A 27,876-nucleotide genomic window follows, 5' to 3' on the forward strand; every position below is an offset into this window, starting at 1 on the left:
GACGGGCGGACGTGTCGATGTGCGACGAACGCCACGCCACGCCCCCGCCCGCCCCCTCGGCCACGCGCGCGGAAATTCTCGCTGGGCTTGCGGTGGCTTGGGAGGAATACGCGGATCTCCTTGGAGTCTGCTACAGGGCTTTGACGAAGCCATTATCAGCTGCCTCAACCGCCCAGCCGGAAAACGCAATGCTCTTTGCATGTCCGTCCGGCCCTCACCACCCACGAGACCCCATTTCCGAGGATATACAGAGTCCTCGGCATCCGGTGGGATGACCCACGGATATATATCAGCACATTACACAAACCAAAAAAAGTTTTGATATTTGCGCTACGCTAGAGCACGATACACGAAGCAGATCATTGGATACCCTGCTTTCTCAGAAGAGCCATGCATGGAGTTAGAGGAGCTTTACTACTTTACTATGAACAACTGAGCACGGCGTTCGAGGGCCGGGGACTATGTCAGGGCTTTCAAGGCAGGACAGCCTTTGGGTTTTGAGTACTAGTTACGTGGTCTTGGGAATGTTGGCTCTTAATATTCAGGAAATACCCCTAGTCAGGAAAATGAAATGATATCAATCGATATAAATACTCTATGTCCCTGTTGATGACGTTTGGGATTTAATACAACCGTCATGTGATTGACTTCAACGTCGACGCAGACCTGAGTTCGCTGTTGCCCGTCCGCTGGACAGCCGGACTCAACGACGCCACAGAAGGGTTTTTGATCGATGTCCAATTATAAAAGGCCACCGTCGTCCCTAATGAGGCACTCTCTAATAATGCAAAAATCACTACCTAGGTCTTGCTTGCGAGGTAACTCAATGATGTTTCTGGCACCAGGGAATATCTCATGTATCTCAATAGACAGCGTCTGGGATACGCTGCTGGAAGATCAGTCATGTGGAAACTTGACGCCCGTCTTCATCGCCGGTCGAAGATTAATCAGAGGCTAATCATCAAGAACCAAAGACGAAGGCGTCGACAAAATGTGTTTGTGTCCTTGGAATTCCACTCTCATCCGGCTGGAGACGGGGTTTCATCAGGCCACATCTCCCAAACCCAGGATACAGGTACATTCTTCCTTGTTTTAAATCAGTGCATCATCATTTTCTCGTACTTTTTTATATAGCCAGGACTTTACGATATCTGTTAGCATATGGTGGGGTGGTGGATGTCTGTTAGGCCAGTTTAGATGAGTGGAACACATGAGTTAGTTGGAGGTATATAGAGATGTAGATGAAATGAAGCAGATTCACTTCTTTGAATAGTAGTACAAGCCCTTCTCATGATTTTAGAGTCATAGTACAAGCATTACTCTCTGTGGTGAACGTAATCCTTTGACGTAAATCAGAATGCTCAACTAAAGGCTTGAGCTGGTAGATCTCCTGTCGTCCGTCTTGCGCAATGTTATGCAGTTTTAAGCCCAAACTCAAAGATGAATACGCAGAAATCAGCTGCATGGCACATTCGGGCTTGATGAACGGTTCTTGGATAAAGGATCTCATTGTAGTGCAGTGGCTTTGAGGATAGCAGGATCTAGTCTACCACCGGAGAGCTCCTCATTTAAGCACATGCAGGCAGTAGCATTCAGCATCAGAAGCTTTATCAATGGGCCGTCAATGCTGCACTGTCATCAAAGAAGCTGGTTACTTCAAGGATCACATACCTGTGCTTATGCAGACGGCTAGTGTCACTACAGGCAATACTCGTTGGCCCGCTCCTCTACATTCACACCTTTACTACACCGATTGGCACCTTCAGGTAGTGTCTGGGTTTCAAGGCAGCAAGTGGTTCTGGATCTTCGCCGTCCGTCCCCTAAGGAGTTGGAGTATCCTTTCTTATTCATTGTGTCCTTAGTTTGATGGAGCTCCATGAACTGAACTATGTCTGGATATGGAGGAGAATTTGTCTTGCCTTAGGAGATTACTTGAATCTCTCTGTTTCTCAGAGACCAGTGACATCCTGGGTAACAGCAAATTTTCTTATAGAGGAGTCTCTAAATGCAGAAACATGTTGATATATACAATCTCAGGGCGTGTTCAAGTCTTCACTCTCTTTCTGGGGTCATGCCACACAAATTCTATTTCTTTGTACTGGTTGAGCAAAATAGTGTATGAGCTCACATCATTACACCTTCACATTTGCCAACATGAGAAGATTAGCTTTGACTCTATCTACTTGCAGCTGCTTCGTCTGCCGCAGTGCCACCTCGGCCTGTTGAGTCAGGATCGGTCTGATGAATAAAAACTGGTCACTTGAGCGCTGACAACAATTTTCGTTTCCACAGCAAATGAGCTTGAGGGTATGATGTGTCTTTTGTGAGATTAAGGATCCTTGCCTCATCCCATAACATTACGTACATTTCGAGCCGAGGCGGTAGCAAGCTCACCCGGGAAACGGCAAGCATGCTTAATTCTTCCAGCTTATTCACAAATAAACTTTCTCAAATGACCGACGAAAGAAACGAGCGCAGATTTTCTATGTTAGTATCTCATGTGTTGTTGGGTGTCTGGGCATTGGGTCCTGACTACTCCAAAGAACTTGAAGCTCTCTCTCATGGAAGCAATGAGCCGAACCTGTTCATTCATACCGCCAAAATCTATGCGGATGCGTACAATATACATCACCAGGTGTCTCTCTAGAACTGTTTGGTCTTCCCAGACCTTTCTAGGGTGAGATATGGTCAGAAGTTGAGGATAACTTAAGCCTCAAATCTCACCCTTGGCGACGCCACTATTTGTGCCATCCTCCAAGGACTTCAGTGTAGAAGAGGCAGTCAGCTTTTACTTGACGTGCTGTTGAAAATTCTTCTCGCCTTGGAGACAGACAGGAGTTATCGTCAAATGAAGTCTACTTCATTTCTTCTCAGTGCCATCCATCGCTAATACAGATTTCTTCGACGCGTTGCCTCATCCATAAGATACTGACCAACGATAAGAGGCATATCATATCAATTCTCTTCTGGTGATGGAGAGAGGCACACACCAATCGCGTTGAATTCTGTAGATGATTATCGCTTTCTGCTCATGAATCAATCATGGAATTGCCCAGGCTCCAGCGCCCTTGATGCCGTACACAATTCCTGAAAACAACTGCTTGTTTCAGGGGAAGGGCTGTTAGTGGATTGTCAATGTCTACCTATTCATACAAATAAAGTCTGAGAAATGATGAGGGCAGAGGATGAATGATGAACTGACATCACCCTTATCACATCATATTCTTTGGATATGTCGACGAAGCGTCTTAGCCAGAGCTTCCACATAGCTGAGACCTAGCTCTGGGATGGCAATCTCATCACACGTCCGTGTGGTGACTGTGGCATTCAGGCACGACCTCATATTTGCTCTGTCATAAGGTAAATCCGAAGTTTGCGGTCGTGAGACAGGCCAAGACGCATTCGTGGGCTTCTTGCACATCACATGTCCGGTTGCCATCTTCACTCGGTTTACCTACAAGAAGACTTCCATACGCTGAATGCTCAAGTTTTACGCCACACCAATTGAACCATTCGCCACTTGTGACTTGCATTGATGGTGACTTTTGTCTAACGCAGAAGAAAAGAGGCATCAATGGGGGAAACCTGGTTGGGAGACTGACCCCTGAAACCATCATTTGTCTCTCTTCCTCATCCTCTATGGTCTCAGTCTTATTCTACCCAATTGTCATTTGGGGGACTCCGAATAAGTTGCCATGCCTTCGGAATACTTGAGTTGGTCTGCGAGTTGGTTTACAGGAACCATGGGAGTGTGTTTGAGACTCATTGCTGAGGAAGGACGCGAAGCGGACGCAAAGCAGCTGTTGTTCATATATGAGACCGGTGAATGTTCTAAATGACAGAATGATTCACAACTCAATGAAGCTTCCGTCAGACAAACATCCAGCCTCATGCGCCACAGATCCCAGTGCTGCTCAATCACACTCTCATATCTAATCTACATATATCCATGGAAACGAGCAGCAAGAAGTTTCGCACCGCAGATGTTTGGCACTACAACAATCCTTCTTCACAGAAGGTTGCCTGTAATTAAGTTCTTAAAGGATTTTGAAACGTTTCGCTATGAGCGCGAAGTTGCACACTTGATCATTTCAAAGGTGTTTTATATCTAGTACACCTTGTTATCGACCTCAGATTCATATATGAGTACCCCCAGAGAAAGGATAGATAACATCAACCAGTGTTCTTTAGCAGCTCGAGGTCCCAAGCCGCCAATCCCAACGGTGTTACAAATCGTAAATGTACCAGTTATCAGAACGGCTCTAGAGCTCAGAGAGCAGAGAAGTCTACACTGTTTTTGAGGGGTAGACGTGCTGACGAAGCTTGGATTTATACAGGAAGGCATCACATCAAACTCCGCCGGCAAGATCAAGATATATACGCTCTCTTTTGTTCATATGGTCTCACAGATGTTAGAGAACAATGAGTTCCTCTCAAAGGGGCGAGACGCATGATTCCAGCCTCATTCTGAGGTCTGCCTGCGTCGTCCGGGCCAGTCTGAGAACTTCGGTCGCCTTGGCGAAACAGCACTGTCGGCCTCTTATTTGCTCTTCGTGTTCCTGTTTTGGCCTGTCATCTGGCGGCTATTCACGATGGAATACCTCAGAAGGCTGGTTGCAGACGTCCCTTAAAACGCACCACAGCGTAGCTTTCGTTTCTACAAGTTCCGACGAATCGAACAAGCTGACTAGTCATTCGCAGAGTCTGACACCCGACCATGATTTGTGGCAACTGCTGGTAACGAAGAGTTACTTGGTTTTAAACCGATCTCGGCCCGGCCTGTCATGCGAGCCAACCCATCACTTGCTCGGCCAAAACGTGCTGGCGCATGTCAACCTGAATACAATGGCTTTGTGGAGTAGACGGCTCTATAAATTCTTGTCATTCCCGAATGGTAAAGCTTCCTCCGGGATGAAAAATGGAATCTTTTGCGAAGACCACATGATCAATACCGTCAACACACGCAGATGGCTAAGTTTAGCTCGAGCGCAGCATATCGCTTGGAAACGGTGAACACTTCTTCTGTCCTCAATCACCTCTCTCGTACTGGTTGTATCTACGAAGAATACTCTGACAAGACGGTTCAGATTTTGTATGCTGCGAGCACGGCAGTTTTCGAACTTCCAGCGGCTTGTTTAAGCTGGTAGGAATCGTACAGCCTCGTCGTGCTATTTGGTAAGTAGAATGTCTCGCTATGACGCCACATCATTGGGTTGCTCATTCCCTTCTTGGAGATCTTGATGACTGATTTTATACGCACAAGAACCTCAGCAAGTTAAGCATCTTTGAACCGTTAGGTGTCTTCCTCGGATTCACTAATCCAAATTGCAACTAACACACAGATAAGCGATTTACTATAAGAAAGCGCCTTGACTATCATCTAGGTTGACCTGATCAAAAATGTGTTGATTTTCTGCATCATCCATCCCATATTATTAGAGGATGCTCTTGGACAAGCTGCTCCCTGTGGAAAGTCGCCGGCGTCTCTCGTGGAGAAGTTCTATCTGCAGCGACGAAGAGAAACCGTATTCATTGGGGAATACGGGACGAAAAACAGCAGGTAGAACCAGAGATAGCGTCCATATAAATGCTCGGTATTGCGACGATACCTTCTCATCACTTGAGAGACACAAACTCTTAATTGTTCATGGCTTAAACACTGGCTGCAGAACTTTCAAGCGAAAGTCGCATCTTGCCGGCTTTCTGTCTGCTAAAAGAGAGCAGGGAATATATAAATATATGTATAGCTGAGATCCGTCTTACCTCCTCCTGTTCAGACGTGCGACGAGCCCACAAAGTGTAAGTCTAAATATCAAGCGCGGATGTCCCCTTGCGGGAACAGCTGCAATTACGGAAACATAATTATATAAGTCGAGGTTTGCCATTTTTTTTTTCGTTTTCCCGCAGACGGCAAATATGGGCTGAGTTTGGAGAACGCAGATACATAGTTTGATGAGCGTGTGCAAATGGAAAAGCTGGGTGGGATTGGCCATCTTCGCATCACAGCTGTCGTCATGCCCACACATCGTCTTCTGTATTTGTCATCCTTATGATATTCCCGTTGGAATAATGACAGGTGGCGTTCTGTAATGCTACAAAAGAACCCAAGTTATGCAAGAGCATCTCATAGTAACTCTTTATCTTCATCATCAAAGAGAAACATCACCACAATCCATCCATCGAAGATCCATACCATTTGTGGTGTTATGACCTACGCTACATACTACAAATTGTGCTTTTATAACTTCATAGTATTGATGGGAGCGAATCTGAAGTGCTGCACCTGTACTTAAAGCGAAAGAAGCTTCTTTGAGGCAGAGTTCCGTCCGCGCACACAACCGATTGCACGGGATGCGCTTCTGGCCACCAAATAACGTCGCTTTTCACCACAACTCGCAGAAAGCTGCAAAGCCAAGGTGCTGAGAAGGAGAGAGTCGTTAGTTTCCCACTCAAGCATCACTTGGCATCTTTTAATTTCTGCCCAATGTTTGTTCTGCTTCAGATGGAGATGGTAATGGAGGACGGCGCCGAAGCGGGCATGGAAGGCAATTGCGAACTCATAGGCAAGGATGACCAGCCCCTGGACCTAAAGAAAGCTTCCTCTTTCGCCAGAGAAGTCCAGGACAACTTCATAGGGGGTGCACCATCTTGGTTTCCCATACCTAGGTGGATAGAGGAAGTCCCCTCTTAAATACGTCTCTTGTCTCTGACGATACACTGATCAGGCACCAGTACTCTGGCTGCTCAAGAGGCGCCGTGGGAAGACATTAATTCGGAAGACGAAGCCGGCCAATACTCAATCATCGACGACACCAGCGTATTGTCAAAACTTGTTCTATTCTTCCAACCTGAGCCGAAAACTGGACCGCGAAGTCCTTTCTACCGATTAGAATAACACCAAGCCATCCGCCTGGCCGTGTAGTAGCGTCTATAATGCCTTGCTCCAGTCGTAATTCATGATTCGTTACTCATACATCCAGCCACTGTTCTGATGCAACATCACGGACACATCTCTCGTCCAAACACGTCTGCGAAGCTGTCAGTGACCGTCAACATCCCGCCTCATGGAGTAACCTACCTCGTCGCAAGCTCCGCAAACCTCAGTTCTGTTCATAAGGCTCCCCAAGCCAGCATCACAGCGCAAACCCAAAACCTCATTGAAGCCTTCACTCCTGCTCATCCCCCTTCCCCTCCTCGCCACCGCCCCTCGTCTCCCGCGCCTTCTCAGCCCTCCCCTCCCCAGCCTTGACAACCTTCCTCAGAACACTCATCTTCCTCTCGAAATCCTCCAACAAAGGTCCGTACTCCTCCCCGCCAGACTTAGCCACCGCACTATTCGAACTCGGCAGACTCTCCGCCTTATCCCCCCCGCCACCACCGCCGCTCCCCTCGCCCTCGACGCCATCAATCTTCAACACCATTCCGCCCCCTTCCTTCTCCCCCTCCTGCCTCTCAATACTCGCCTGCGTCACCGCAAAATCAGCGCTCAAACTCGCAGCCGAGGCTACCGTCCACCGCCCGTCCTCGCAAGGGACGACATCCAACAAAATCGCGCGGTTGTTCGCTGGAGCTCCCGCCGCCGCAGCCGAGGAGGAGGATGACGAGACTTGGTTCGCGGCGTGCTGCGCCGCGAGCGCGGAGGTGAGCACGTCCGGGTCGTCGTCGGCGAAGATGTACCGCACGGTCGGGTGGTGCGTCGTGTTCGTGCTGGCGTTGGAGACGAGGGTGAAGAAGCCGGCCGGGTCGAGCTTCGGGGTCGAGGGGTGGGCGTCGGAGGGTTGGTGGTCTTCTGTGGGCTGCTGTTGCTGCTGCTGCGGGTCGGCGTCGGTGTCTGTGACGACGGTTTCTACCGCGGGCGCAGGTTTGGCGTCGACTGTCTTTTGCGTCTGTGATGATGATAGGGAGGCAGCGCCGGGAGCGGCGGGAGCTTGGTGGTGTTGGTCGGCGACCTCGGGGCTCGGGACGTCGGCCATCATGAGACGGTGCAGGTCTACTGATGTCGCGTAGGATTTGGTCTTGTGAGTGGTGTTGTTGTTGTGTCGGCAGCGGCAGTTGCGGGGGTTCTCTGGTGCGTCGTCGGGTTGGGGCGCGATGCGCCGGTTGGCATCTTTTCCCTTGTCGAGGTGGAGGGAGCAGGACTCGGCGATGGGGTCCAGGGAGGGACGGAAGTTGGAGCTGCTGTAGGGCGGCATGGTGGAGTGAGGTCGATCTGGGGTAGCGCCTCTTATCGTTTATCACCACGTGACTGCGAGTAGGGGTCGTGATCTTGCATGTGATGCAGCCAACGACGACCTCCCTCTGAGCTTGGAGATGGGAGGAAGTGTCAACGAATTTAGAAAAAGTTTGGGAATATTTCTGGAACGAGAGCAATTTGATTCAGTTACTTCATGGCTGTTAACTTTGGAAAGTTGAAATCTTGTGGCCATGCTGTTGTCGAAGCCAAAGTATTCCTCAGTCTCATCAAGGCCGGGCACAGAGGTAAAGGAACAGGACCATAAGTCTAATGGACCAATAGGGATAATCAAGACTCTGTGGCATTTTCAATCTCAATCAATACCTTTGTTCTCGCCCACACATGGGCTACCAAAACAAGGTAAACCTGAGAGGGTTTTCTTCTATGGCATTGCTTCATACCGAAGTCTTTATGTTGATGCAAAACGACCCTCTTTGTCGCCAGACTTGGGTATCTCTTTAGTTTTTACCAGAACGAAACGCCAAAACTCCAGGAAGAAATCAATACGGAGACTATCGCTCGACTCCAACCTCGGGGACCTGGTTCTCCCACTCGAATTCTGGAGCATGTCAGCAGTGCACGCCATCCAGGAAGGTTGGCGAGGGACTTACTCTGACGACACATGGGGCATTGGCCCTTGGCTGAGTCTTGTTTGATCCACTCCATGATGCAGTGCTATAAGCGGTGTTAGAAAGACGGTACGTTGAGGCTGATGGAGATTGACTCACCATGTGGAAGTTGTGGCCGCACTTGCCAGACACTGGATGTGGTCAGTAATAGAAACAAGTCGACAAGAGAATGGCCATCTCACAAAGGCTGCAGTCGTCGCCAGGGTATTTGCACGTTGGACATGTGCCGTCAAAGTGGACTTGGCAGATGCCGCAGACGTCGTCCTCGGGGATATCCCACCGCCACGTCGCGACGGTGTTCCAGCGGGTAATCTTGACCTTCATAATGCTGGTGATTTAAGCGAAATGGAGTCTTCTTGTTTTTGTACTTTGTGTGTTTGCAAGAGGTTGGCATCAACATTGACACACAAGCTGGCGGATGTTAGGTAAGTCAAGCCGAAGCAGCCTGTCTTGCTAACGTGCATCCCGCTCTTGTTTGTTGAAGTTGCGACGCGGGACACTCCAGCAGCGTCTGCGGGGCAACAGCAGGGCACCCCCCAAAGCCAGTCAATCACGTCGAAAAAAGATGGCGACATGGCCCAAGCTCCCCGCATTGAGCGTTCGCGTGCCCATGAACACCACACAGCAGCGACTGATTGCTGGTGGACCGTTGGCGTGCTACCTTACTCCACTGCCCAACTAAAAAGCGTGGGCAGTCTGGCAGTGGCCATTGTCAGGCAACGACGGACGCTCAAGGCGCCGGCCAGTCACCGAAGCGGACCCCGACCACCTTCCGCTTATCTCTTGAGAAGTTCAGAGGGCAGGTGCAGCCAGGGAACATGCCCTGGGCTGTCCACGTCGTGCAAAGTCCCATTGATGGGTTCCCATTGACGCTGAACTGGATTGGACCCGCCCAATGATTGCCCGCGGAGGAGGCGCGATGGAAACTGGAACCAACCAGTTGGCGCTACCTTTGTAGGTGTGGTGGTCACTCAGATTTTACCGGACAGTTGCTGTCTCCCGCTTTCCATTGCGACTCCCATATTTGCCGCCAACTGGTCGACGTTCATAACGACACCAGCCGCCGGTCGCCCTTCTCCAAAAAACTTGCCCACCACCGGTCACCGGCCTCCCGCCCCAACAACACCACCATCACCCACCACCGCAAATTCCTCCACTTACGTCTTTCACTACTGCCAACCGCCTTAGAAAAAAAGGTCAAGCCTCATTCGTAGCTTCCCCTCTCCGAACCCCGCACGCAAACCAACCACATGCAATGCCTCTGCGGCTTTGGCCTTCGTGATTTTTCTTCCCTCTCTCCTGCCACCCTCTGAGGGCCCTGCGTTCCGGGCTGCCCGCCCTGCTGCCGTTGTCATCGACCGATAAACGACCCGATCCCCCGTCCGCCGCCGCAGTCATCGTCGTCGTCCGTCCCGTCCTCTCCCGACCGACCTCCATCTGACATCCCTTACGACCCAACCCAGGTGATTCAAAACTCCTAAGAGCAGGGAAACCACCACACAAAACACACACGATGGCCACCGCCGCCATCTTCCGGTCGCCGCGCACCGCCGCGAAACTGCCTCAATGGCAATGCGCCCGCCCCCTCGCCGCCTTCGCCCTGCGCCGCTCCTTCTCCTCCTACCTCGTCACCCCCAAGGAGCTCGACGAGGCCCTGAAGAAGAACCCGCCCTCGAAGATTAGCCCAGAGCCCCGCGTTATCCCCCTCTGCGCCTCCTGGTTCCTGCCCAACGACGGCCGCACCGGCATCGAGGTCTTCCGCCAGCAGCGCATCCCCAAGGCACGCTTCTTCGACCTCGACAAGGTCATCGACCGCCGCAGCCCCTACCCCCACATGCTGCCCTCCGCAAAGGACTTCGCCGCCGCCATGAGCGAGCTCGGCATCCGCAAGGAGGACACCGTCGTCGTCTACGACAGCAAGGAGCTCGGCATCTTCAGCGCCCCGCGCGTCGGCTGGACCCTCAAGATCTTTGGCCACCCCAAGGTCCACCTCCTCAACAACTTCAAGCTGTGGGTTGACCAGGAGCTGCCCACCGAGTCCGGCGAGCTGTACAGCGTCGAGTGCTGTCCCTACCCGATCCCCAAGCTGGACGAGAGCAAGGTCGCCGAGTTCGAGGAGGTGCGCGAGATTGCGCTGGATCACAACAAGGAGGGCGCCGAGGGCGTGCAGGTTATCGATGCGCGGTCGCCGGGGCGTTTTACCGGAAAGGACCCCGAGCCGCGAGAGGGACTGTCGTCAGGCCACATGCCCGGCTCGATCAACATCCCCTTCAACGCCGTGCTCGACCCCGAGACCAAGGCCTTCTACCCGGCCGAGAAGCTGAAGCAGATCTTCAAGGAGAAGGGCGTCAACCCTGAGAAGCCCATCGTCTCGAGTTGCGGCACCGGCGTGACTGCCTGTGTCATTGAGACTGCCATGGAGGAGGCCGGATGGGGTTCCCCTGAGAAGCGCAGAGTATATGACGGAAGCTGGACGTGAGTTTATTCACCAATTGAGATGTCATCTCACCAACTAACTTATGCACAGCGAATGGGCGCAACGGGTCAAGCCCTCCGACTCGCTCATCCGGAAGGACGAGTAAAAGACTCAAAGAGAACCGCACTGCTCATGAGTCCATATACAAAACCCTCAACTCCACATCTACGAGTATATCATACGAGTATTTCAGCTTAAACAAATAACTCTACACCCGCACACACACCTGGTGGCTTTGCAGCGCAAGTTGCTTCTAGTTGCGATACCCTCCCAACCCCACTTCTGGTTTTTCTAGTTTTTCTCATGTACGATATCCGGCTCACAGCTCATGGAGTTTGCATTGCGCATGGGGGAGGTTCGTAAGCCCAAATTTTTCGTCGTTTGGAAGAGAGCACAAGCAATGGAGGCGGGGATCGGCGGTGACAAAGGCTGGTGTACATAGGCGGCCCACGATAATGATGACAACCCTGGGACATTGCATTTGGGAGCTTTTGCACAGCGACGACGACTGCAACATGAACTGGACAGTGACTCACATGAAATTGCAACTGCGCGGGGTTCGGTTTGGATTTGTTTATCCAAGGCATTGATCGACCCTGGTTTATCAGTGGAGTGTGGTTGGAGCGCATTGAGTCTGCGACTTTGGGGAATTTCACCCACCATGCGCCAATAGTGGAGCCGAATGATATGATTTCGGTCTGTCTCGGTGAGCTCTCCCGCGGAACCCAGGACCCCCACCCTGCTCACCGAGCGCCCCGAAAAGTCTGCCTCGGAGCTCAGGCCACCTCTTTCCTCCTCAGGTCCGTTAGGGCTCGCCAAAGCCCGCCTTCCGAAAAAGGCCGGTGCACAACTGCAAAAATAATGTCCTAGTCCGGCCCTGACAGCCACCACAGACCCCCGCAAAAAAAGTCGTGGGTGAACGAATCTCGAAATAACTTCCCCCCCATCAACCACCACTAACCGCAGCAGCAACTTCTTTTCCTCTGCAACCCTCCCCTCACCTCACATCGACAATTATGGCTGACCGTGGTGCAAGCGCCCCCCGTGGCGGTGGTTTCGGATCCCGCGGTGGTGACCGTGGCCGTGGACGTGGTCGTGGTCGCGGCCGCCGCGGCGGAAAGAGCGAGGAGAAGGAGTGGCAGCCCGTCACCAAGCTCGGCCGTCTCGTGAAGGCCGGCAAGATCAACAGCATGGAGGAGATCTACCTGCACTCCCTGCCCATCAAGGAGTACCAGATTGTCGACTTCTTCCTGCCCAAGCTCAAGGATGAGGTCATGAAGGTGCGCGCACACAACACAATGCAACAAAATTGCTACAACAACAACAATATCCCGAAGACCGAAAGACCTACGACGAATTACCTCCAATTCCCCGAGATCGATAATTATCGCAAACCGACTTTTTGCCCGACAATGCGCAATTGGAGATCTTGGGGAAGGGGTTGCAATTCGTCTAGGTTTACGGATACGACGGGGTCGTTCTTGTTGCAATTGAGTTGAGAAAGGGAAACAGAGGGACAATATGCTAACCTGTGGTTTCTTTTTCCCAATTGCAGATCAAGCCCGTCCAGAAGCAGACCCGTGCCGGCCAGCGCACGCGTTTCAAGGCCATCGTCCTTATCGGTGACTCCGAGGGCCACGTCGGTCTCGGCATCAAGACCTCCAAGGAAGTCGCTACCGCCATCCGTGCCGCCATCATCATCGCCAAGTTGAGCGTCATCCCCGTCCGTCGCGGATACTGGGGTACCAACCTCGGTCTGCCCCACTCCCTGCCCACCAAGGAGTCTGGCAAGTGCGGTTCCGTCACCGTCCGTGTATGTACATCCCGCTCGCTGCGTCGTGGTTTTCGGTGGAAGACGGAAAAGAAGGAAAAATCAGAAGTTGGTTGCTAATGCGCGCACCCACAGCTCATCCCCGCCCCCCGCGGTACCGGCCTCGTCGCCTCCCCCGCCGTCAAGCGTCTCCTCCAGCTTGCTGGTGTCGAGGACGCCTACACCTCCTCCGCCGGTTCCACCAAGACCCTCGAGAACACCCTCAAGGCCACCTTCGTCGCCGTCTCCAACACCTACGGCTTCCTCACCCCCAACCTGTGGAAGGAGACCAAGCTCATCAGATCCCCGCTCGAGGAGTACGCCGACACTCTGCGCGAGGGCAAGCGCTACTAGATTTTTCCCACCGAGAAGTCTGGTAATGATGAGGTGGTGAAAGCGGGAGGAAGAAGAAAACAGATTTGAGGCGCCGGCAGGGAAAGGATATCATGTTACGAAAACCCTGTGGTGGCTTCTGGGAAAATTCTCTCTCAAATGGAGTTGCGCGTTGCCGTTATACTGCATCGTTGGGTTGGCCAGGGCATGATGAACATTAAGGCTTTATGGGCAAGCTAGCTCGGATCTGAAAATAAAGATCAAAACTTCGACTGCAGACGGTGGTCTTTTTTTCGGGTTGTTTGTTTTCACGTTAATATTATGGGCATGGAACTCAATGGCTTGGAATCGTGGTGATACGGTACTGAGATGCTGATGTGTAGGACGACCGACACAGGACTGGACTGAGCCTGTGGCACGCCGACGATGAGGAGCCCCGGCCGGCAAGGTCCCATTTTGAGGTTTCGAGTGCGGACACGGCTCCTTGCAGACACCGATACACCGCGGCCTGCTCTTCGAGTGAAGGGCGGCTGAGAACGGGATGTGTCCGAAAGCGACAATCAAACCTTCTCGCCTACGAGCTCGAGTGAGCGGGCACAACAGAGCTTCACGTTCAATGGCATCACTCATGTGCTGCAAATCCAAACCACATTTGATGGAGATTGAAGAAAAACGCCGTGCCATTCACTCAGAAACATCAATTCACATGTCAAGTCCATGCTGGCAAGAATACATCTGTTGTCTAAAGCAACCAATCCACAAAAATCATGAATGCCTGTCCACTAACGCCCGAATTCCTTTCACTTCCCTGCTCAACCCTCATCCTCGAAATGTACACGCCGCTGAACCTCTTCCGGCTCGCCGTCCTCATGCGAATAGACCACTGAGGAGGTATCACTCATCCGCTCAGTATCCTGCGCTGCAGGCTCGGTCCGCATCTGCGGCACTGTACTTCCAAACGTATTCCAGCCCCTCGCTAGGAAACCAGGCACGCTGTGCGGGACGTCTGGCGAGTTGACCTCTGGCAAGCTGATCCTGCTCAAGGACGCAATTCCCGAGCCTTGCTGGACCTGTCCACGAGGCGCTCGTCCATCATTCGGACCCGTCTCCTCTGCATAACCCATCAGCATCCAAGCATGTCACCGACGTAACGAAGCAGACTTACCGGCAATCAACCCCCTCACATGCGCCTCCACAGCCCTCCTCTGCAACCGCGTGTCGCCGCCCCAGTACTCCGCCGAGGGGAAGAACTCCGTGCGGTCGTCCCCCTCGTGGTACGGCACAGAGAGCATCCTGTCAACCTCCCGCTGCCGCAGCTCCGCCTCCGTCGGCCGGCTCTCCTCCTCAAGCCTCGCTAACCTCTCCCTGATGGCCTCCCGCTCCTTCTCCCGCGCCCTCTCCGCATCCTCCTTGCTGTTTCTGATCTTCTCCTGCGTCCTCTCGCTCTGCAGATGCACCGGCCACCGGTTCACCGAGAAGAACCGCCCCTTCCGCCCCGCGACCTCGGGCGCCGCCCAGTCCCACACCCGGTCCCGGTGCAGCGTCGCGACCTCCACCTCCTTTTGCCCCTCCAACTTCTTCGAAAACCGCGGCCGCGAAGGCCACAGCGTGCTCTTCCCCTCACTCAGCTCATCAACAATTCCCCTCCTCACGACCTCATACGCCTCCGGTTCCGTCATGCCCGGCTCCCACTTCGCCGGGTCGCCCGCCCGCACCACACTAACATACGACACCGGCGGGCCCAGCCCGTCCTCCTCCACCCTCCCGTGCCGCTCAAAGTGGTTGCGCCACTGTCCCGCGACGTCCTGCAGCCCAACCGCGCGGCGGTCCCACGCCGCGGCGTCGGCCAGCTGCTTGCGGACCTGGCGCAGGTCGCGCACGAGGCCGTCGAGCTCGACGCCGACGCGGTACGCGAGCGCCCAGAGCATGGTCTTGGTCACGCCCCGCGTGGCGTCGACGAGCTTGGGGTTGTCGAAGGCGGTTTGCCAGCTCCAGCGGGCGTTGGGTTCCGGCAGGTTGGTCCGGTGGAAGAAGTTGTTCTGCGGGTCCCAGGGGTCGGAGCCCGTGGGCCAGTAGACGCGGTGTTCCGGGTGCCAGTCGCAGTGCGGCCGGGAGATGGTGATGGTTCCGTTGTCGGCTTCGTATCTGCGGGGTGTTAGTGATGAGTTGATGCTATCAAGGGGGCAGACTCACCCAAGGCGCCCATGCTCGGAAAGCACCTTGCAAAACCTCCCAACAACATCCTCCTTCAACTCGTAATCACCCTCCCTCAACCCAACATTCAACGCCTCCGTCACGCGTCCCACGTCAACCTTGTCCTCCGCCTTCGCAAGCAGACTCCCCATGTCCATATCCCCAAGCAACCCCTCCATCCTCGCCACAAACACCTCAAACTCCCTCCCGAGTGCCGGCAGCCCCCCGCCCCGCTGCGCCCTCACGTTCGTCGACGGCTCGCACATCCACTCCATCCAGAACAGCTCCGCGCCGTTCAGCCTCAGATACTTGCCGTGTCTCTCTCTATGCTCGCGCAGCTCGTCCCGGACGTCCCACGACTCGCCCCCCGCAAACCCATACTCAATATTCTTCAGCACCCCCTGCAGCATCTCCCTCGGCGCCCGGTTATACGCCCGCTGCAGATTGTCCCGCAGGCCGTTCAGCATCTTCATCCGCTCGAGTTTCTCCGTCTCACCCTCGGTGAGATAGCTCATCCCCGTCAGCGGACCGAGGTAGTTCCGCGGCGGGAGCACGATATCGTCCCCATCCCCGCCGGCGCCAATCTCCCGCAGAAACCGCCGGTGCGCCTCCTCCGTCTGGTCCCGCGTCGCCCTCGCCCTGGTGTAGTGGCTCTCGCGCATCTTCTGGTGCCAGAACGTCAGCCCCAGCGGATCGACCTTGGCCCCCTCAGGCGGCGCCTCGAGCGCGTGCGGCTTGTACACGATCCCCTCGCCCGCGGCCTCCCTTGCCGCCGCCTTCTGCCGCTTCGTGAGCGGCATCACGAGCTTGCGGAACGGCCCCTGGATCGCCACGTTCTCGACGCTGTCAAAGTGCGTCAGGCACAGCTGCAGCGCCGCGCGCTTCGCGCCGCGGTACCGCGCGAAGCGCTGCTGCGTCTCGCCCTCGGGGAACAGCGGGGTGACTTTGTGCGTGGTGCCATTGACGGTCACCTCTTCGACCTCGCCGGGCACATGCTCGTCAGACAGGATGTAAAAGTTCGCCTCGCCGCGCAGGCTCGCGGCCGTCGTCTCCGCGCCGCCGGCGAGGCACTTTCCGAACCACGCGTCCTCGGTCAGCGCCATATTGAAGTCGGGCTCGTACCCGAACCTCCTCCCGCGGTCCCCGGAGCCGGGGTTGCCGTCGCCGGTGCTCATCCACACCAGGTTGCCGTCCTCGCGGAACCACGTCAGGAAGGTGTTGCGCAGCAGCGGCGCGGGGATCTGGTAATCCACATCATGCAACGACTCGGGCACGCGGTGGAGAAGATACCGCGGCCGCACCGGCTCCTGCGGGGGCTCCTCGACGACGACGCCACGCCCGCCGTGGACCTGCGGCAATCGCGTGCTGGCGGCGCTCATCTCGGGGAAGTCGACGACGAGCCGCTGCGCGCCGTAGTGGTGCTGCTCGAAGAGCTGGTGCGTGTGCGCCATCTTGATGGCCTCGCGGAGGTCGTCCCACCAGCTCTTGTGCGCTGCGTCGGGCAGGCGCATGCAGTGCTGCAGGAAGAGGACGACCTCGGCGAACTTGGCGGCCCAGCCGATGGTGCGGTCGACGTCCTCGTCGGCGAGGAAGTTCTTGATGCGGATGAGCTGGATGCGCGGGGAGTGGATGCGCCAGCCGCGGTAGGTCATCATCTCGAGGTCGGAGGCGGGCACGCTGGGCTCGGCGCGGAGGAAGTCCTCGAGCCAGGTTGTGGAGGCTGGGTCGATGGACGAGACGATGGAGACGGCGTCGGAGTCGGGGTCCGAGTCAGCCATTTCGACGTCTTCGGCTGGGGAGGGAAGCTCGTCGTCTGGGATGGGGGGAGGGGGCAGTTCCTGGCGCCAAGGGGTGTGGATGCGTGGTGTTTCTGGTAGAGGGGCCTCGGTCTGCTCTGTGGTGGTTGATATGCGTCCGAAGAGGGGCACGGTGTGGCCTGTGGAGGATGTGTCGGTGACGACGATGGACGGGTGCATCACCGGCTGGGACGTCTGCAGGTTATCTGTCCTGGTGCTGATGGTGAAGCCCGGTATAAGTGGCCTCGCTGGCGACGACGGGACGGTGTGTCCGCCGAAGAGCTGGATGTTACCCACGTCGCCGGTGTTAGTCTGCGTGCCACTCCTTGGAGGTTGCCCCTGAGACCTGGTCAGCATCATCACAAACACCCACCACCAAAGCGTTGCACATACAGGAAGGGGCAAAGTCTGCGTCACGGTCGAAGAGTCCCCCCTCCTCAGCTTCGTAAAAGTCGCGACACCCGCCTGCGCCGCCATCGCTTCGGGATCCTCCTCCCCAGCCATCTCCTCGTCCTCATCCTGCACCGGCATCTTCGGATGCTCGTACTTCTTCGACCGCCGGATGAATTGATTGCTCGTATACAACTGATCAAACGTCTCCGGAAACCTCTCCCCGCCCGGCGTCGCCCTCGGCACCCACTCCGTCGTGAACGGGTTCCGCGGCGCCTCCCCACCATCGCCAGGCGCCTTCGGCACGCCCACATGCGCAACCCTCTCCTCCTCCTCCGCGCGCACCCACGTCTCCGGGCCATACTCGCCCCCGGGCCCGTCAATACACGCGCCGACCTCCACACCCCTAGCGACCCTTACCTCGCCCCTCCCGAAGGCAGGCCCTTCCGCCCCGTTCCCGCGAATCTCCTGTTCAGAGAACACAGCATCCTCGAGCCCGAGCACCCGCCGCCAGCGCTCCACATCCTCGCCCTCTCTAATCTTGCGCAGCAACAGCGCCCTCCTCGCCGCGGCCGGGTCCTGCTGCTGCGTCTGCGCCTGCACCTCGGCCGCGGCGCTGCGGGCCGTGAACTCGCCGTACTCCTCCCAGCGCGCCTGGCCGAGGTCCGCATCGCGCAGCCAGGGGTGCCGCGGGCCGTAGAAGTCGGCCGCGAGGCGGTGGAAGGCGGCGTCGGAGCGGAGGACGTGGTCGACGGCGCGCGTGGCGACGAGGTCCTCGACGTGCGCGAAGAGGTGGTGCGGCGGGTGGTGGTCGAGCAGGGTGCGGGTGCGCTCCCACGTCTCGGAGGGGAAGCGGTGGTAGATTTTGCGGATGAGCTCGGTCAGCTCGGCTGTTGTTTGCCAGTCAGAAATTCGGTTCCCAGTTTGGGGACAGGCATCGCGAAGACTTACGCATTCTTTCTTGAGCCATGACGGCAGTGTGTTGTGGCGCTCGCTGCGGCACTCTGCCAACTCTCCAAGAGCAAAAACGTCAAGGGACAGGTCCGATGTGACGGGCCGGGAGGAAAGGGGGAAGCTCAGGCCGCGGCGGAAAGGTAAAATCAATAAGAGGACCGACCAAGTGGCTCAGGACCAGAATCATCTCTCTATGGGAGGAATCACAGAGAGTACGGGAAAGCCAGTCAACGCCTTTCTTTCACAAAAGAGAACTGAGGGAATTGAAAGACAGAGATGAAGGAGAAATTCTCACAATCGTCTTTCCGAGATGCGAGACATGGCCGTTTTGAAAAGAACCGCCACGGCGGCCGAAAGAAGTCCAAGGAAGATAACCATCCCAAAGAAGCCCGAAAGAATAAGGCTGAGATTTTCATTGAGACATTCATACTGAGGTGTCACACATATCCGAAGAAAGCTTCACCACGGGCATTTACGACATGGGTTGTGACAAAGGGTCCAATGGGAAAGACTGAGAAAAGGGATAAACGGCCAATGCGGACAATGTGTTTGCCAGGGCAGAGCAGGGCAAGCTGATTGCCGCTTTCGGGATGGTGTTTGAACTTTGAGCGCTGAGCTTCTAATTTCGGTGCGTCTCTTTGTCCAAGCCGTTTACATTGAGCGCAAGGGTTGAGCTTTGTTGTCGCAGATGGTGGGTGGTGTTTTGGGGCTGAATTCTGCGATGGATGGCTGTTGCAGCTTTGCGGTTGCGCTCTTACAGTCCCATCTGCAATGTATCTGCGAGACATGAAGGCTTTTGAGACTTCTTAAGGCATATACATTTACGGATGCGAAAGATCTTTGGAAGAAAGACTGTGGGCTTGCTGCTGGATCTTTGCCATCTAGGCTTCAGAAACATTAGCATCGTACAAGAACCATAACAGCGGAGCGATGCCTGTCGACGACTCAGAGAGCGAGTGCAGTGCTCGTTTCGAGGATTCGAATGAGACTGATGACTTGCTTCCACACCAAGATCAAGACGCTGCAGAAGCTGATGTCGCAGATCGAACACAAGACGACGACGACAGTTCTGCCAGCGATGACAATTCCCCAACGCTGGACTACGATGCGGCCAAAGAGAACGAGCTCCAACTCATAGAACAAGCCCGCATCGAGCAAGAAACGCAGGACATAGAGGCCAATTGGCGCCGACGCCTCCGAACGTCAACTTCGACCCCATCCGATGCGTCATCCCTCGTTATCGGCGCGCCCTTGGGCAAGAATCTCACTGCGATCGAAGCAGCATCACATCTGGTCACTCAATGGGAAGCAATCTACAACCAAACCCTCTCGTCAACCCCTGCCGGCGCGCCCTCCGTCCTCGAATCCCTAACTCAAGCCCGCACCCAACTCGCCGCACTCCAATCCTCCGTCACTGAGGACGTAGAAACGCCCCTCAACTCCCTCCGAGACCACAAACAGACCAGCATCGCATCTCGCATCCAGACCCTCGAAGCCGCCTTGGAAGAGTCTACCTTTCCCCCCGAACACGCAAACATATCCGCGGCAATCTCCCTCTACCGCGCCTCCCGTATCCCCTACTCCTCCAACTGGGCCATCATCTACGCAAGCCACCTCGTCGACTTCGCCCCGACGTACACCTCCTTCACCGCCGACCGCGCCGACCGCCTCGACCGCTACGCGCGCATGCACGGCGAGGGCTGGCTCTGGTTCGAGCCGCCCCTCGCCCGCGCCGCTGCCCCTCTCTTCTCCGCCAGCCGCGGCACCTGGGTTCCCGAGACGGACACTACATACGACATGGGCCACTACAGCGTGACAATGTCCTTCCGCCGCATGCGAAACCTCGTCTACCACCCCGGCCCTCCATCCCGCAAGCGGCGCCGCGGCCAGTCTCAAGACGTGAGATGGCCCGTCCCCACGTCCCCCGTCGAGAAAGAGGAAAGCCCCCTCGACCCAGCCAACCCTCTCCCCCGGCAAAAGCCCAACCCGAACCCGCTCCCGCCGTCAACCCTCCGCCGGTGCCGGCCCTCGCGGCACCCGCACATGACGCCCGACCCCACAGAGGCGACGCTGCACTTCCGCATGCTCCTCGACACCGGCGCCACCTTGCCGATGCTCTACAGCCGCGACGCCGCCGCCCTCGGCATCGAGCGCAAATCCTACGCCGCCGTCTCCTGCATCAGCGTCGAGACCGCCGGGCCGGACCTTCTCCGCACCTGGCTCTACGAGATGCAGGTCTCCGTCGCGGACACACTAACCTGCGAGCCGCTCGTCTCCGCCACATCCCCCGTCTGGCCGGCCGAGGAGAAAGCGCTCGGCGGCATCGTGCCCGTTATGGTGAAGCCCGCGAGCACGAGCAGCACCAAGTTCTCCGCGCCGCGGGGCCCGCAGGACGCGTGCGCGGTGACCATGGACGGGGAGACGACGTGGCTACAGAGCGCGACGGCCATCATCGACGAGGCCGAGGGCAGGGACTATGGCCGGCTGTCGGGGTTACTGCCGGTGAAGTGCTGCTACGTGCAGGCGACGCCGAGCCTCAGGTCGCTGTGGCTGGGCGAGGACCGCCGCGACGTGTTGGGCGCGCACCGCATGCCGGGCCAGATGCGCTGGGCGCCGGGGTCGAACCGGGTGTGCGATCCGGGGCAGCCGAGGGGGTTGTGGGAGGGTGTTTTTGGGCAGGAGGACGGCGGAAGGCCTGCGTTATTGAGGATGGCGCACGAGGGCGACGAGGGGATGTTGCGCATGGTCGATGTGGAGGAGAAGGGGTGGAAGGGGAAGAGCGAGGTCATGGTCGTGGACGCGGATGGGGTTCGGACGAAGCATGTTATTGAGCCCAGGGGGTTGACGAGTCAGCGGGTGAAGCGGGTGAAGCTGTCCGACGAGGTGGAAGAGACATTGTAGATTTTGTGGTTAGCGTTCGGTTATCACGGCCGTGGTTGGCAAAGTTTGATTTTTGATTATCTCCCCTGATTGTGTCGAAGTGCGAGAGTCTTGGAGGGATCGGCGAAGCCGGAGAATAGCGAAATCGCCGACGGCGAGACGACACCTGCCACATGGCCCCACCCCCACTAAGCTCCGACCGGCCGGCCGCAGAAGTGGGTCCAAGGACCCGATCACTGGCCGTGCCCATCCCGTCTCATGCTGCGAATGCGAGGGAGGCCTTGTTGGTGGCTTTGGATGAGTGAAGAAGTAATGTCGGTATAGGTGACAAGTTGGATGCCGTGCCGATTCCACCGGCGACGCGGACCGCCGACGTGCTCGGTGAGACGGTGGCGTGGACGGGAGTGGAAGTTGCCTCTTTGAGACGCCGACACGCCGTGTAAGCGGCGGTTGAGATGGCCGATTTCACACATCACGAGGCCTCTTGTTTCGAAAATGATGCTATAAGATGTGCCTTTGCGACCTCCAGCAAGAGATTCCCTTTCAAGACAAGTAGCATCCCCAACAAAGACAAATGTCACGCAAGATCCTTTTCAATCCCTCAATCAGACAAGCCCTTGCGATGGAGTCTATCAAAAAGGTACGCGGGCATATCTCAATCCACACGGCATACTTCAGAGTTGCTGATCACATCACTTCCAGGTTACCATCATCGGCGCCGGCCCAGCAGGCCTCGCAACAGCCCTCCTCCTCCAACGAGACCACCAAATCAAATGCACAGTCTACGAAATCCGCCCACAGCCAAGCACCCTCGGCGGCGCAATCGGCATCCCCTCCAACGGCTTGCGCCTGCTCGACCGCCTCGGCCTCTACGACCAGGTCGCAGCAAAGGGCGCCGAGACCGCCAGCACCTTCCTACACTCCTCCAAAGGCGGCGTCCTCGGCAAGATGGACATGGTCTCGTGGAGCCAGGAGCGCACCGGCTTCAGCTACCTCCGCGTCCGCCGAACCGACATCATGGACGTGTTCCTCAAAGCCGCAGACGCCGCAGGCATCCAGGTCCACTACAGCAAGTACCTGACCGGGATCCAGGAGCACGACGAGCGCGTGACGGCCTCCTTTGACGACGGCACTTCAGACACGTCGGACTTCCTCATCGGCTGCGACGGCATTCACTCCAGCGTGCGCAAGCTCTACGTCGACCCGGAGTGCACGCCCGAGTATACCGGCATCTCCAACGTCTTCTCCCTCCTGCCCACCGCCTCCCTCACCCCGGCCGCGGCTTCCATGACGGACCTCAACGCCACGCTCACCTCAGACGGCCTCCTCGCCATCACGCCCACGACGCCCGCGCGCGACGTGCTGTACTGGTTCTTCTCGCGCGAGGTGCCGCTCCCCTCGTTCGGCGACGTGCGCGACGGCTGGGAGACACGCGGCAAGAAGGAGGTCGAGGGGTTCAAGGCGACGCTGCTCGGGCTGCTGGGCGACTCCGACGCCGAGTGGCCACGGACGGTGCGCGACATCATCCGCAAGACGGAGGTGGTCAAGTTCTACCCGATCTACAAGGTGCCCACGGGCCGGCCGTGGTCGCGCGGGCGGTGCCTGATCATCGGGGACGCGGCGCACGCGATGCCGCCGCACGCGAGCCAGGGCGTGTCCATGGCGCTGGAGGACATTTTCCTGTTCTCCAAGATGCTGGGCAGCTGTCCGGGTACGTCGATCGAGGATGGGCTGCGGCAGTTTGAGCAGAAGAGGAAAGTGCGGACGGAGCAGATGCTCAAGACGACGGAGAGCAGGGGCCAGATCCGCAAGAAGAAGGAGCCGTGGCGGTTGAGGTTGAACGAGATGGTTCTGTCGGGCGGGTTATGGGTGTATAATACGGCTGGGTTAAGCAAGTTGGGCATGGGGCAGAAGATGTTGACTTATGATGTTGGTGATGAGGTTTTTGAGGGGCAGGGTGTACAAGTTCCAATTCAGAAGGAGCTTCGAATTTGAGTTGGACCCGGTTTCATAATTGTATAGTTCTCTGCATAGGCACTTTCTAAATCATAGACAGGCAACAGTAACATTGGTTATATTTTATTTGCAGCTCTCATGTTCATTAGCTACTTTGGTCTGAGGAGTGTAGACTAGGTTATTAAACTATACAGATAGAGCGTCCGTCAACTTCGAATCCTTACTAAAACCAACAAGAACCCGACTAATGAATCTTTATGAATCTATTTCTCTCATTCACTTAGCATTGAACCAAACTATTGTCACGAGGAAAGATGAATGACACTGGAAGACGCGTGGCAGGCTTCAAGTAGATGTCAGCCCGGACGGCCGGTAGGAGCGCCGGCATGAACGCCGGGATCGTGTGGGGCGGCCACCGGAGGCGACGGACTCAGAGGGGCGATGCATTGAAGGCAACAGAGTCAAGGCCAAATTTAAGCTGGCGGGAACAGCGTTGATTCGTTTGTTCTTTGTGTCCATCTAATGCTCGAGTATGAAATTGGGTCGACAGGTATCCGTTTTTACCGTGTTAGCGTTCCAGCAGCCAAGTGCAAGCATCAGCTCAGCGTGCCGCCCGCAAGGGCCCCAATCGGCAGCCAGCGATCGGGGCGGAGAATTACAGTAAACTCCGGACAACCGCCCACCCGCAGCGGGCTCGTTACTAACCAAGACTCAAGATCCATGAATCCAAACTCAACAATGCCTCTTATCCTGACGAGTCCCCATTAACGACTTACCTTCTTTTGTGTTTTAGAGTTTCAGTAACGTCTAGGGATCTTCAGTAGGGTCATCATATTCGAGGAGGGGGCAAACGTGCCCTTCTTTATGAAAGACAATGCTGAGGCGTAGGTTTGAAGACAGCTACCTACTGCTGCTGCTCTCTCCGTGCTCGGACCTTTGTAAAGCCCTGTATATAAACGCCGGCCCGCCTTTCCTTTTTCATGATCGACAGGCAACTTTGTAAACGCCGCTCCTGCCCGCCGTTCGCAAGCAAAGCAAAGCAACCCCGATCCACTGCAAACCAAGATTGTAGCTCAGGAGGAAGGAACCTGATTTAGTTCTCGAGAGAAAGAGCCAAAAACCCCTCATTTTCATTTGCGCACCACGGTAGCAATGTCGTTGTCTTGGACAACGCCTACAAACGCCGTGCCGCCGCCGCCATCCATCAGCCGCCCTCACCGTCCCGAGCCCCCTGCAAAATGGGGTGCGGCGTGTGCCCAGTGTGCGGTAGCCAAAGCAAAGTGCCTCCGCCCGGCTGGCTCGACGGATCCCAAGTGTGAGAGGTACGTCATGTTGTGCATCCTACTTTGTTGTTTTTGTGTACATGGCTCAATATGTCGGTTCAAAGGTGTCGAAGGCTGGGTAAGGAGTGCACTGAGAAGATACGGGGACCGCGCAAGAGGAGAGAGAATAAGCCATCGTGAGTACACCCCCTTGTCTTCCCTGTCCATCTTCTTCATGTTTTTAATATCAATCTTGAGTTGCATCAAGATATTATCATGGTCTGAAGGCTCGGCTAACATCGGTCACAAGAAAAACGGCACAACTAGAAGAACGTCTAAACAGTCTCATCAGAGCATTGCAGGGGTCCAACGACATCACCGCAACAACCAATCGACTGTCTATCGATGAAGTAAGTCACCCACTCTTCAACAATCAACTAAATCATCCAACTAACACACAACAGACCTCGCCAGCATCACAAGCCACCACATCAGGAAGGTCCCCAGAAACGTACGCAAGCACCCCATCCAGGAGCACCTACATCACCATCCCCCCCTCCTACAACTCCTTCGGGCCTTCAACATGCATCTGTCGCCCGCCGCCCGGCCAGGTCCCGGGCCCGCTCGACTCGGACGCGACCCTCCTCTCCATCTACCAAGACTCCCTCACCCCGGCGTACCCCTTCGTCGTGATCCCCCACGGCACTGCCCCGGCCGACCTGGCCGCGACCCGGCCCTTCACTATGTCCTGCATCCGCATGGTCGCCTCCTTCCGCAGCCTGCGCTCCATGCAGGGCCAGATGTACCGGCTCAAGGCCCACGTCGCCGACGCCATGATCCTCCGCTCCGAGCGCTCGCTCGACCTCCTCGCCGGGCTCGTCGTCATGCTCGGCTGGCATCACCACCACTGCTTCGTCCACGCCCAGATGCAGAACCTCGTCGCGCTCGCCGTCACGCAGGCGGCTGAGCTGGGGCTCACGCGCAGCCCGGGGTACCAGGAGCGCACAAAGCTGCTGGTCGAGAACCTCGGGGAGGTGAGGGAGAGGACAAGCGAGCAGAAGAGGTTGCTGCTTGCGGTGTGGTACTTGAGCTCCACGTAAGTCTACGACCCCCTGGTCTTCTGTTCGTTTTATCGTGTGTTGCTGACCTGTCTGCAGGATATCCATCGGCATGGGGCAGATTGAGGCTATGAAGTTCACGCCATACATGCGGCGATGTCTACGCGAGCTCGAGATGACACAGGAATACGACTCGGACACGTATCTAGCCTACCTCATCAGGATACAGATCCTCTCCAGCAAGATCATAAGCCTATCCCAACGCGACGACGAAGATGAAGAGGAACCTGAAATAGTACCCAGAGCCCCCTTTGCGGCATACGCCTCCGCCTTTGATGCAGAGCTAAACAACCTCATCAAGAGCATGCCGCTAAGATTACAAGAAGACAGTACGTTCCATCCCGCAGCCCCTTGAAGTGTGCCTTTCTCAACTTCTCTAACGAAACAAACAGAACTCATGCGTCTGACCATAAACACCGTCCGCCTCCGCATCCACGAGCCCCCAAAACTGGACGCCGCCCTCCTCTCCTCCCTCTCCAAGTCCTCCATCGCCGCGGGCACGCCCTCCCCGCTCGACTCCTTCTACCAATCCAACGCCGCCCTCCGCGCCTGGTTCGATGAGTGGCTCAGCCAGCCCATCCCCTCCTACCCCTACATCACCCTCCCCGTCTCCCTCAACGTCATCCACGCCATCACCATCCTCGGCCGCTGGGCCAAGCTCCTCCTCATCGGCGACCTGCGCCGCCCGCGCGCCTGCGCATCCGCCCCTGCCCCGGACCCGCCCCAGGACCCGTCGGGCAACTACAACAACCCCTCGCCGCTCGACTCCGCCACCACGCCGGGCACCACGAGCTCGACGCTGACGGGCACCTCCTCGCTGTCCTCAGCGGCCTCCACGGAGAGCCAGCTCGCCCAGGCCATCGCCACCCTCAAGATCCAGCTCGCGACGCAGCCCGCGCTCAGCCTTGACGTGCCCGGCATCCTCGGCCAGATGGGCAGCGCCATGGAGCAGGCGGCCGCGTCGCTCGCGGTGCACAGCGAGGATCCGCCCGGGGTGGGACATAACATCTGGTCCCTCACGGCCGCAAAGTTGCGCATCGCGCAGTTGAAGATTGAGCAGTGGGCGGCGATGGTGGCCGAGGAGGACGACGACGACGAGTCGGGCGGGGAAGAGGAGGAGGAGGAAGAAGGGGTGTATGAAGGTGTCGCGGCTGAGGTGGGCCAGGATGATATGCAAGGCGTCATTGACGGTGCGGCTGTTGAGAAGACTGCTGTGCCGTTTGTGGGGTCTGAGAGGGACCTGGGTATCTTTGAAGACAGCTGGGGCGGCGGGAATCCCATGGCGGGTGCCTTTGACAATCTGGGCCCCTTTTCTTGGATGGACGGCGTTGGGGATTGGGGCGCCGCCATGATGGGCTCGGCACATCAGAACGGATAGAGGTGGTCGTTTCAATCTTGTCATGCTGTAAGATTATGTGACGTCTGCTGTTTGTTACGGCGTACACCATCGGAGTTGTCCTTGACGGGCGGGCATGTCAGGTTTTGCATTGTTCATGATTTGCTTTTCTAAACACAACTAGATTTCTCGCTCTATAGCCCAGATGTATATGTATCCGCATAACCGTTTTACCAGGAATTCGCTATTACGAGAGAGAAATGGGATGCTCCGTAAGAGAGTAAATACGCTGAAATTCATCAGCAGTACGGTTCGACGTCCCTCGTCGCATTGGCTCCCAGGCGCCAAGAGCCCACTAATCATTCGTCTTAGGGGCGTTGTCTGCAACAACTCAGACGATGGTGAGCTCTTCATCTTAGATCATACCGCTGTTACTACCGAAACATGTATTTAAAAGAAGCTGCCACTATCTCATGATGAAGGAACCAAATGCTGGGCGCTGTTCTTAGA

At 56.1% G+C, this 27,876-nt stretch overlaps 8 protein-coding genes across 8 annotated transcripts; 5 read left to right on the forward strand and 3 right to left on the reverse strand.

Annotated features, from left to right (window-relative positions):
* Positions 1 to 7,166: 7,166 nt before the first annotated feature.
* CGGC5_v012147 (uncharacterized protein) lies at positions 7,167 to 8,192 on the reverse strand (the record flags this gene model as incomplete). The annotated part of the gene is made up of 1 exon (XM_032030970.2): positions 7,167 to 8,192. The coding sequence occupies one exon, from the start codon at positions 8,190 to 8,192 to the stop codon at positions 7,167 to 7,169; it is 1,026 nt and encodes a 341-aa protein (XP_031889534.2).
* A 553-nt stretch (positions 8,193 to 8,745) lies between these two features.
* On the reverse strand, positions 8,746 to 9,186 carry apc11 (Anaphase-promoting complex subunit 11; the record flags this gene model as incomplete). The annotated part of the gene is made up of 4 exons (XM_032030971.1): positions 8,746 to 8,792; positions 8,845 to 8,908; positions 8,962 to 8,993; positions 9,045 to 9,186. The coding sequence occupies 4 exons, from the start codon at positions 9,184 to 9,186 to the stop codon at positions 8,746 to 8,748; spliced, it is 285 nt and encodes a 94-aa protein (XP_031889537.1).
* Positions 9,187 to 10,375: 1,189 nt separating this feature from the next.
* TUM1 (Thiosulfate sulfurtransferase TUM1) lies at positions 10,376 to 11,444 on the forward strand (the record flags this gene model as incomplete). Its single annotated transcript, XM_032030972.1, has 2 exons — positions 10,376 to 11,337; positions 11,390 to 11,444. 2 exons carry the CDS (start codon positions 10,376 to 10,378, stop codon positions 11,442 to 11,444), a joined length of 1,017 nt encoding a protein of 338 aa, XP_031889536.1.
* Positions 11,445 to 12,354: 910 nt separating this feature from the next.
* RPS2 (40S ribosomal protein uS5) lies at positions 12,355 to 13,502 on the forward strand (the record flags this gene model as incomplete). The annotated part of the gene is made up of 3 exons (XM_032030973.1): positions 12,355 to 12,618; positions 12,894 to 13,151; positions 13,245 to 13,502. 3 exons carry the CDS (start codon positions 12,355 to 12,357, stop codon positions 13,500 to 13,502), a joined length of 780 nt encoding a protein of 259 aa, XP_031889533.1.
* A 791-nt stretch (positions 13,503 to 14,293) lies between these two features.
* CGGC5_v012151 (uncharacterized protein) lies at positions 14,294 to 18,830 on the reverse strand (the record flags this gene model as incomplete). The annotated part of the gene is made up of 5 exons (XM_032030974.1): positions 14,294 to 14,592; positions 14,647 to 15,626; positions 15,675 to 17,809; positions 17,864 to 18,750; positions 18,812 to 18,830. The coding sequence occupies 5 exons, from the start codon at positions 18,828 to 18,830 to the stop codon at positions 14,294 to 14,296; spliced, it is 4,320 nt and encodes a 1,439-aa protein (XP_031889532.1).
* Positions 18,831 to 19,744: 914 nt separating this feature from the next.
* Positions 19,745 to 21,715, forward strand: CGGC5_v012152 (uncharacterized protein; the record flags this gene model as incomplete). The annotated part of the gene is made up of 1 exon (XM_032030978.1): positions 19,745 to 21,715. The coding sequence occupies one exon, from the start codon at positions 19,745 to 19,747 to the stop codon at positions 21,713 to 21,715; it is 1,971 nt and encodes a 656-aa protein (XP_031889802.1).
* Positions 21,716 to 22,316: 601 nt separating this feature from the next.
* On the forward strand, positions 22,317 to 23,689 carry 6HN3M (6-hydroxynicotinate 3-monooxygenase; the record flags this gene model as incomplete). Its single annotated transcript, XM_032030979.1, has 2 exons — positions 22,317 to 22,334; positions 22,397 to 23,689. 2 exons carry the CDS (start codon positions 22,317 to 22,319, stop codon positions 23,687 to 23,689), a joined length of 1,311 nt encoding a protein of 436 aa, XP_031889803.1.
* A 1,113-nt stretch (positions 23,690 to 24,802) lies between these two features.
* On the forward strand, positions 24,803 to 27,408 carry CGGC5_v012154 (uncharacterized protein; the record flags this gene model as incomplete). Its single annotated transcript, XM_032030980.1, has 6 exons — positions 24,803 to 24,972; positions 25,038 to 25,109; positions 25,223 to 25,322; positions 25,377 to 26,008; positions 26,070 to 26,359; positions 26,423 to 27,408. 6 exons carry the CDS (start codon positions 24,803 to 24,805, stop codon positions 27,406 to 27,408), a joined length of 2,250 nt encoding a protein of 749 aa, XP_031889800.1.
* Between the last annotated feature and the right edge of the window lie 468 nt (positions 27,409 to 27,876).

The sequence above is a fragment of the Colletotrichum fructicola genome, assembly GCF_000319635.2.
Source record: "Colletotrichum fructicola Nara gc5 chromosome Unknown KSG_Nara_v1_contig07, whole genome shotgun sequence".
Classification (NCBI taxonomy): domain Eukaryota; kingdom Fungi; phylum Ascomycota; class Sordariomycetes; order Glomerellales; family Glomerellaceae; genus Colletotrichum; species Colletotrichum fructicola.